The sequence below is a fragment of the Mus caroli genome, chromosome 12 (assembly GCF_900094665.2).
Source record: "Mus caroli chromosome 12, CAROLI_EIJ_v1.1, whole genome shotgun sequence".
NCBI lineage: Eukaryota > Metazoa > Chordata > Mammalia > Rodentia > Muridae > Mus > Mus caroli.
In genome coordinates, this window is record NC_034581.1 from 50,207,621 (window position 1) to 50,217,927 (window position 10,307).

General features: G+C 42.7%; 1 protein-coding gene and 1 pseudogene across 5 annotated transcripts in view; one reads left to right on the forward strand and one right to left on the reverse strand.

The window, feature by feature from the left end:
- Positions 1-5,599: 5,599 nt before the first annotated feature.
- Positions 5,600-10,307, reverse strand: part of Baz1a (bromodomain adjacent to zinc finger domain 1A) — a 124,308-nt gene continuing 119,600 nt past the window's right edge. For all 5 annotated transcript variants that reach the window (XM_021179125.2, XM_029484732.1, XM_021179127.2 and 2 more), the window contains 3 exons: positions 8,617-8,759; positions 7,590-7,677; positions 5,600-7,122 (listed from right to left, as the gene is read on the reverse strand). In XM_021179125.2, the coding sequence (XP_021034784.1) occupies positions 6,926-7,122; positions 7,590-7,677; positions 8,617-8,759 (428 nt within the window). In that variant the 3' untranslated portion in view covers positions 5,600-6,925. The remainder of the gene's footprint in view (positions 7,123-7,589; positions 7,678-8,616; positions 8,760-10,307) is intronic.
- LOC115032922 lies at positions 10,116-10,216 on the forward strand (annotated as a pseudogene).

Consider the following 10,307-nt stretch of genomic DNA (forward strand, 5'->3'; position numbering starts at 1 on the left):
GCTGTCCTGGAACTCACTTTGTAGACCAGGCTGGCCTCAAACTCAGAAATCTGCCTGCCTCTGCCTCCCAAGTGCTGGGATTAATGGCGTGCGCCACCACACCCAGCAGCAGGAGACTCTTGCAGGCAACTAGGAGAAGGGCCTCTTGAGAATTGGGCTTCAAAACCCACTCCCACAGTGACACACTTCCTCTAACAAGGTCATATCTATTCCAACAAGGCCACACCTACTAATAGTGCCACTTCCTATAGACCAAACATTCAAACAACCACAGGCTCTAATTGTCATGTATGGAAGAAGTTGAACTACCCTAGTAGAGTTTCTCCAATAAATGCTGCAAAAGTTAATAAATACTTTCTTGATAAGAACTCAGCGCACTAAAAGTCACAAATGGCCGGGCAGTGGTGGCGCACGCCTTTAATCCCAGCACTCGGGAGGCAGAGGCAGGCATATTTATGAGTTCGAGGCCAGCTTGGTCTACAAAGTGAGTTCCAGAACGGCCAGGGCTACACAGAGAAACCCTGTCTCAGAAAAACCAAAAAACAACAAAAAAAAAGTCATAAACACAGACTAGAGAGATTGCTCAGTGCTCAGTTAAGAGCACTGGTTGCTCTTTCAGAGGACAGGGGTTCCAGTCCCAGCATCCACATGGCGACTCACAACTGTCAATAACTCCCGTTCTTGCAGATATGACACTTTCACACCGACATACACACAGGCAAAAAGCTAATGTACATAAAATAAGAATATATAAATCATTTAAAATGTTTTTTAAGGAGTTATAACTATGGTAGCTGGGTGTTGATTGGCACATGCCTTTAATCTCAGCACTCAGAGGCAGAGGCATTTGACACTCTAGGTTCCAGGAGAGCCAGGGCTATAAAAGGTATGGACACGGCGTAAGAATGTCTTTGATTTAAAAACCAGATGCTCCTTTTTGACAGCCTTCATTACAGTGCTGTTGCTTTATAGTGCCTTGTAGACCAAATTCCATTTGGAATCTGCTACGATGAACTATTCTTTTTAGTGAAAAGAGAAGCTGCATTCCAAGAACCTGAGCTAAAGGCGCCTACAGCCATTTGCTCCTCACATTTCAAGTGTCCTGGGTTTCAGGGAGCCTTCAGAGAGTTTTTAGTTTCCCAGGAGGAAGTTATAAAATGAGTATCATTTGTCAGCTGTGGTAACTGATGGTGTTAGAGAACTCAGGGAGGGAATATTATCATCTCTTACAATGTGTCTCAGGCTGACTAGCTTGAACTCAATGCCCAGTGAATTTTATATCCAAATGCATTGCCCCGACACTGAGACTTTGTGTGCTGACTGCAAAATCAGAACATTGCCGAAGGCTGGACTCAGTGGGTCCCGCAACCCTTGGGGAATAAGGGTCCTAACATTCAGGTGGGCAAGGAGTTGGTAGGGTGACAAACAGATGTGAACACAAGGGAGTGTTTATCTGAATGTAATTCCTCAAGACAAGCATCAGACTTATATTAAGGTCATCCAAGGTACATTGAAGTTACCCAACGCCAAATGACTTTTACACAAAATCCCAGCACTCAGGAGGCAGAGGCAGGCAGATTTCTGAGTTCGAGGCCAGCCTGGTCTACAGAGTGAGTTCCAGGACAGCCAGAGCTACACAGAGAANAGGCAGGCAGATTTCTGAGTTCGAGGCCAGCCTGGTCTACAGAGTGAGTTCCAGGACAGCCAGAGCTACACAGAGAAACCCTGTCTCAAAAAAAAAAAACCAAAAAAAAAAAAAAAAAAAAAGGGGTGGGGTGGGGTGGGGGGAGGCTGGAGAGATGGCTCAGCGGTTAAGAGCACTGACTGCTCTTCCAGAGGTCCTGAGTTCAATTCCCAGCAACCACAATGGTGGCTCACAACCATCTGTTATGGGATCTGATGCCTTGTTCTGGTGCATCTAAAATCAACAGCTACAGTGTACTCACAAACATAAAATAAATAAATCTTAAAATCAATTAGTTCAGCTATTTACATGTTCTTTTTTGTTTGGAGCCCCCCTTTCTCTTAGTGATATATCTTGAGATATTTATGGAAGTAGAGGAACAAATGGGATATTTTTCATAACCATATGGGGAAGTGGTGGGAAGGACAATAGAACAAGGCTGGTGGGGAACTGATGTTTGTTTAAGCTTGGGTGATGGACATAAGGAAATTATTCCATCCTACTTGTAGGTCAAAAATGGGGTCCCGCATCCGCTTGGGGCTAGGGCCGCTGGGCAAGGTGGGACTCTGGAAGATTGACTGCACTTGCCCCCATGGCACCGCAGGGCAGGCGTATGACTGTGAGAAGCCGCAAGACCCCACACAGGAGGTGGGGAAGGCATAGTTAGGTCCCCACGGAATTAGCCAGAGTTGGCTGGGGTCCCAGGGCCTGCATGGAGGCCAAGGGCTACAGGTTCTCAAGTTCTTGGACATTCCAGATGCCACTGTATGCCTCGGAAGAGCTGAGAACAGATCAGAAGGCCATGGGCGGACTCTGGCCTGGGGCAAAAGGGAAAGGGCAGGAGGAGGGCTCTGGCTGGTTACCACTGGGCTTGCTCAGTCAGCAGCTTGGGTTGGCAGAAGCCGTGGCTGGAGCGCAGGGAAGCCTCCCAATGGGAGATTAGACTTGAGATTTGTTAGGGGAAGACCTGCGCCATTGCTCCAGCATAGCGGATCCCCATGAGAAGAGGCAGTCCATGGTTTTAAGGCGTTTACTGTAGAAAGGCAGAGAGAAGGAGGGAGGAGAGAAGCAGAGGCTGGCTATGGCCATGTGGAGAGAGGGGAGAAGGGAGGGGGAGCAGGAGAGCAAGAAGGGAGAGTAAGAGAGGGAGGAGGGGGCAAGCAGCTCCTTTTATAATAGGCAGGGCTACCTGGCTGTTGCCAGTTAACTGTTGGGGTGAAGTCCAGACAGAATACCAGGAGCTTGGGGCATTGCCTACATACGTGACTGATGGCCACATAGCTCTCTGCAAGGGAGGCTTGGGAGGCAGAGGCAGAGGTAGGTACCTTTTGAGTCCCAAGCCAGCCAGGGCTACACCATGAGATTTTTGTTGTTTTGTTTTTCTAGACAGTCATTATGTATCTCTGGCTGTCCTAGACCCTGGACTCACTTTGTAGACCAGGCTGGCCTTGATCTCACAGAAAACCTTCTGTCTCTGGGGTTAAAGGCATGTGCCACCACTGACTGGCAAGAAAAAGAAAAATTGAATGTGTATAAGTGTTTATCTAGCAGGATTTGGTATTCTCCCATTCCTTCTTTCCCCCACACCCACTTCCCTGCAAGAGCCCACCCCCAGGGACACACTTCAAATCTATGAGCGCATGGGGCCATCCCTATTCAAACCATTATAGTGGGTTACATTTAAAAGTCCTTTTTAAAGTTAGGGAGTGGTGGTACATGCTTTACTCCCAGCACTCAAGTGGCAAAGGCAGGCTGGATTTCTGAGTTCAAGGTCAGGCTGGTGTTCTATGAGTTCCAGGACAGCGCGTACACACACACACACACACACACACACACACACACACACACACACATGATCTTACTCTTCAAAAGATTTATTTTAACGCTTGTGTTTATGTGTCTGTAGGTTGGGAGAACTGGGTTCATGTGCCCTTGCAGGCCAGATGGATCCCCTGGAGCGGAAGTATAGTTGTGAGCTGCCTGATATAGGTGCTGGGAACTAAATCTGAGTCCTTTTGCTAGAACTCTTAACTGCATAGACATCTCTCCAGTCCATATACCATCTTTTTTTAGACAGCATCTCACCTGTGTAGACCTGACTGGCCTCAGACTCAGAGACCTGCCTGTCTGTCTCCTGAGTGCTGGGATTAAAGGCACCCTTGCCCATGCCTCACAAGCTTCCTTTAAAACCACTCCGTGATCACGATGCACTTGTGGAGGACGGCCTTTTGGAATTGGTTCTCTTATGATCTAGAGATTAAACTCAGGCCACTGTGCAGAGGCAAGCACTTCCCCACTGAGTCTTCCCATCATCGGTCTGCAACTTTTCAATTTACAGATGTTTGTTTATTCATATTCTAGGCGTCTTCTCAAACACCTTTTGGTAGCAAATTTGTTATCTTCCAAGACAAAATTGTTACCAAGAAAAACAGTGATGTAATTAGTGTTTACATGTCATCTAACATGCTAACGCATTTCCATGACTTGCATACTGATGGCCCCGCATTTGCTTTCTGCTCTACTTTACCGCATGTTCTCTTGAATGGCAAGCACAAATGGCTACTGTGGGATGCAGGTTAAGTGTAACCTTCCTCAGGCTGTTACTTATTGAAGCAGTCTGCCATTTTTCTGAGATGAATGTATTCAGGGTGTGCAAGCGAACATTAGCTTCCACTTCTTTCTCTAAGAAAGGTAGACTATTCTTAACCCTGGCAGTGAGTTAGAGAACAAATCTATATTGGCAGAACTGGTACCGACAAAGCTTTATGTGTCTTAAGCTTCTGCTTCCTGCTAGGTCTGACGACGTACTCCTATGATCTTGGCGCTCAGGAGGCGGAGGTAGGAGACTTGCCATGAATTTGAGACCTACTTGGGCTACACACAGTAAATTCCAGGACAACCGCGGCTGAAGAGTAAGACTTTGTCTCAAATAACAAACAGGGCCAGTGAGGTGGTTTGAAGGGTAAGAGTACTTGCAAGCAATCCTGAATTCAGTCTCTGGAACCCATTCCCTAGCATTGTCCTCTGACCTCCATCCACGCTGAAACTCGTGTCCATACATAGAGTAAGACAGAGACACAATCACCCCAATGTTGTTCTCACATTTCTGCATATGCCTAGACATTATATGAGGACCCTGGAGCCCGCAGCTCAGAGGCCAGCTCCTTTCCAGGATTCTCACTTCAGCATACGTTGACAACACTAGGTAAAACTGCTACACAGCTGCACCCTACAACTACCAATTAACAAGGCAGACAGGGGTCTGGGATGGAGCTCAGTGCTGCTTGCTTGGCACATTTAAGGCCCAAGTTTGGTCTCTAGTGCTTGAAAGGAGACTGGGGTACAAAATGAAAAACAAGATCATGACTCCATGCCAGCCATTGTTTTGTAACTTCCTAGAAAGTGAGACCTGAATGGACCTGAACACATATAATGGATTTCTTCTATTTGATCTTTTATGCTCTCCACAAAAATAAAACTGTATTCACATCTTCCTGAAGGTACCTGACTGAATTAAAAAAAAAATGACCTGAGTTTTAACCTCTTCTGAAAAATGGAGAGATGAACCAAGAAATCGTGCAGAATTGGTTTATTTAATACAAAAGGCATTTCACAGTTATCAGGTACAAAGACTATCAACTTTGGCTTCCTTCCATCCCGCATTCGTTGCAATAGTAATCAATTACAAAGTCAACGTGTCAGTAGTTACTTTCCTCTTGCTGTGATTTAACACCATGACCAAGGCAATTGATATGAGAGGTTATTTGGGATCAACCGTGACTTTGGCAGCAGGCATAGGAAACTGAGAGCATTTGAAGCAGGGGAACAAACTGGGAGTAAGGCAAAGACTTAGAGCCTTGGTGATTCATTCACTTCCTCTACCAAGGCCACATTTTCTTTCCTTTCTTCCTCCTCTTTTTTTTTTTTTTTTTGAGAAAGGATTTCTCTGTGTATCCCTCAATGTCCAGAATTGACTCTGTAGACGACACTTGCCTTGAACTCAGAGATCTGCCTGCCTCTGCCTCTGGGATGCTGGGATTAAAGGTGCGCACCACCATCGCCCAGCTGAGGTCACATTTCTTAAGCCTCTCCAAGAAGCCACTTGGACCTAGTGTTCCAAGACAGAGCCCATGGGCAACATTTACATTCAAACTACCATCGGCAGCTTCTCACTGTGTAGCCCAGGCAGGCTGGCCGTGAACTTGTGATCCTCTTGCTTTAGGCTTATTGAATGCTAAGATTACAGGCCTGCACCACAAAGACCATTGAAATCAAGGATGTATTTGGAATCAGGCACAGTGATACATGTCTGCAATCTCAGGATTCAACACGCTTCTCTCCTTCTAGTGTGAATCTGTGCAAGAATATCACTGCCACCAACTGGAGGCATCTTCTACCCAGACAATGAAACACTGTATGGCTTTTATGATCTGTATGTATAAACAGACAAAAGTCTGATTTTAATTTGCAAAAACTTCAGAATTCAGAAAACTTGAAAAAAATGTATCATTTTATTTGCACACTTAGAAAAGTTGTACACAGAAACTTATCGTTTGTAAAACAGAACTGTTAGAGTGGCATTTTTATTTTTAAATCATTAAGACTGGTCAAGAAATAAAACAGAAACATAGTAAAATGTTTAAAAAATTAAAGAACATTCTTCCAAGTATAAATTTTATAAATACAAAACAAATTCACAAATGACTTTGAATGCTAAATAAATATCTAGTTAATAAATTCAGTCGGCACTGGCTACGGCACGTCAGAGCTAGAGACTTGGATTCATTCATGTGTAGTGTTGAAACCATGTGCTCATGAAACAGCCTTAAGACACATTCTCTAAGCTGTGGTCTACAAGAGCTACTGTGGAGACAAAGCCTCCTTATGACCGAAACTCCTAAAGCTCAATGACAAAATAAATCATAGTTGAAAAATTATTTTCCAGGATACCTGAACACATGAATGATCTCAAAATGCACAAAAGCCTCTGTAAACCAGGACTGTACCCAATACAGCTATAAAACTTAGTAGATACTGAACAAAAACTGTAGCAAAGGAAATCTTTCCTACATTCTCCTGAGTGCTTAATAGTAAATTGAGAATATAGTGCAGGCCACACTTGGATGTGGTCAACCAGCTGTTATTGCTTTATACACGTATCTGCTTTAGAGCATGATTTAATGTTCCATTTTCATGAACGATTTATGTTTTTCTTCACGTATAGCCTTTAGAAGGACAAAATTAGATCCGTGACTTCTTTGCAGCTAGTGGCGTGCTAACCTGGTCCACAGTACTGGGTGAGACGTGGAGTCCAAGCTTTTGAGCTTGAATATGAAAAAATGCTTGAAGCCGAGTTCCAGCTTTTGCTTCACTTGTGTTCCGAGGGTTGTATTCAAAGCAGTTTGAAAACATTAACTCAATATCATCAATAAACTCAGCTGGAGAGAAAAACAACAACAACAAAAAGTTTTGTTTGTACACCGGAAAGCTCATTAAGAAAAGGGAAGTCAGAAAAGAGACTGAAACAAGTTAACAGAGCTTGAGCTTAAAGCTGTTCAATTATAAATGTTTTAAACTGTTTTGGAGACCCTCCTGTTTACACAGCTCTCAGCTGCAGAGACAGAGGCCTTGCCCAGATTCCCATGAGGCCTATGGTTAATCATTGCATTAAAACCAAAATCTTCTTCCACTAAGACCAGACTCTACAGAATGCCTCTTAACTACTTAACCTCTTTAACCAATCCATACTTAACCCGCCCATCTTTCACCTCAGTATGTACTAATAAGCATTTGAGGGACCTCCTGGGCTGCCAAACAGCACCTATACTAATGTACCTCATTTAAAACAAAATAAAAATAGCAACATCTCTTAAAAGCACTAAAAAGGAAAAGATAGGTTACTCACATGCTAATTTATATTCACATTTATTTACTTTTTCTCGAATTATATTTAAGGCAATGGGCTTCTTAATGATGTCATAGTAGTCTGGGACCTGTAAAATAATAAGGTATTTCATAGTACAAAGAAATTATTGGACATATATGGTTAAATTAATTTTATACCGGAAAAACAACTTAATATCAATTCTGAATACTATTATTCCATTAAACTATGTCACATATTTTGAGTCATTATAATGATGTAGAAGCCCATTTAATACCATCATACATGTAATTTATTATGAAAGGAAAAAACCTGATATATATATATATATCTCCATAATATTTATTAGTGAGCATTATTGCATCTATAGTAATGAATAGAATGTGACAATGTTTACTTAAATGATGACAAAAACCATCTATAAAAAAATAAGCCGGGCATGGTGGCGCACGCCTTTAATCCCAGCACTCGGGAGGCAGAGGCAGGCGGATTTCTGAGTTCGAGGCCAGCCTGGTCTACAGAGTGAGTTCCAGGACAGCCAGGACTGCACAGAGAAACCCTGTCTTGAAAAACGAAAAAAAAAAAAAAAAAAAAAAAAAAAAAAAAAAAAAAAAAAAAAAAAAAAAAAAAAAAAAAAAAGCTGGAATTCATGGCAATCTTCAGCTACAGAGAAAGCCTTAGGCTAGACTGGGCTGTTTCGGGGGTAGGGGTAGGTAAAGGCACTTGCTATTAAGACTGCTACTGATTACCTGTTCCTAACTTAAGGTGGGGTCCTGTCTTCATCACTCAACTGGTGGAGTGTGTGCTCTCACACACAAAACAATCTAATTTTAAGATGTTATTCTATATTAATTAATCCTTCAAAGTAGAAGCTAATATGACCTGGTAAATAAAGAGCACCAGCTGCTTTTCCAAAGGACCCGGGTTCAAGTCCCAGCACATGGCAGCTCAATCACTTATCAACGTTTCCATACAGACTACATCATGTAAATGTAAATCAGGTAATATAAGCATAGTTTATAAAGTCTAGTCATATTAATATTATTACCTGGATTTTAGAAACCAGTTTCAAAAAGGGCCAGCTATCATCGTGCCGTACCAGTTCCACGACAAGTTGTTCAAAGGCAGACAGTTCATGGACACCTCCTTGCCTGCCAGAACTTCTTCGATTCAGTGGTACAGGAGATGACTCTGAATAAGTAAGAAATTTTAGGTAGTATCAAAGCAAAATATTGATTATGTTAAACCTGTTACAGAAATACAAGCCAAGCCTTACAGTGAGGTTTTTGCCCTTCAAGTGTATGTGGTGTCAGTGTATGGCTGCGGGCCTACACGTGTGTGCACAGGTGCATGTGGCGGCTTATGCTGGAATCAGGGTCTTTAAGTCAAACCTTGGCTCTCTGACACAGCATGTGGTGGCTGGCTGACTTGGGATGCATTGTGTTGGTCCTGTGGGCTGCCTCCCCACCTCCCATGCCACATTACATGGCTTCCGAACTCCTAGTGCCAAGGCTTGGGTGCCTGGGTTCTAAGCACTGTAGGCTGAGCTATCGCCTCAGCCCACCTAACTTATTCTGAAAGATGTAGAAATCGGGGCCAAGTACTCTTAATTTCCTTTTTAATTTAAAAATTTCCAAAAAGGTTTTTAGGGTTCTTACTCAATTTTACTAAAGATACTCTAAAAAAAACCCAAACAAATCCAACTAAGCAATTCTCTAGCAGCTCTTAAAGCACATTTTGAAGAAAGCATATCATGACAGGGTGTGGGTACACATTCAAACCTCCACACTCAGGAGGCAAATGCCTGATTTCTGGGAGTTCCAGGCCAGATAGGGCTATGAAAAATATCTTAAGTGGTCCAGTGAAATCTAGGGTATAACATGGTTCACGTGTGAATTCAGGTGTTTAAATCCCTTGTGTGAATCCATACATTCTTCTCATTTCAGGTTAAGTTTTGACAGCAGCCAGAAAAAAAATTACAGAATTTTTAGAAAGGGACTTACTACTTTATATATATATATATATATATATATATATATATATATATATATATATATATATATATATATATAGTGTGTGTGTGTGTGTGTGTGTGTGCGTGTGCCTGTGCAATACAGCATGTGTGGAGGTCAGAGAACAACTTTCAGTTGTTTTCTCATGTGTAGGTTTCAGGAATCCAACCAAGGTTGTCAAGCTTGTAAGCATGCACTTTTATCTATTGTGCCATCTTACCAGCCCCTTCTCTGCAGAATTTTAAAGAATAAATACATTAAAATAAAGCCAGGTGTGGTAGCTCACACCTTTAATCCCAGCACTCTGGAGATGGGGGGTGGGGTGAGGGACAGAGGCAGGCAGATCTCTGTGAGTTGGAGGCCAGCTTGATCTATATAGAGCTAGTTCTGGGACAGCTAGGGCTACACAGAGAAACCCTGTCTCAAAAAACCAAAACAAAAACCAACCACCCCAAACTAACCAAACAAAACAACCAACTCCCCCCAAATGAAAAACAAAAAACCCCCAAAAAACCAAACACACACTCTTCATTAGGTACTCTCTTCAGCAGCACACATACAAAAATTGAAACGATACAGAAATTAGCATGGCCCTGTGCAAGGATGACAAAAATGTGTGAAGCATTTCATATAGGTTTTTGTTATTTTGGATACAGGATCTCACTGTGTATCTCTGGCTGGCTTGGGACTCCATATGTAGAAGAGGCTGTCTTTTTTTTTTTTTTTT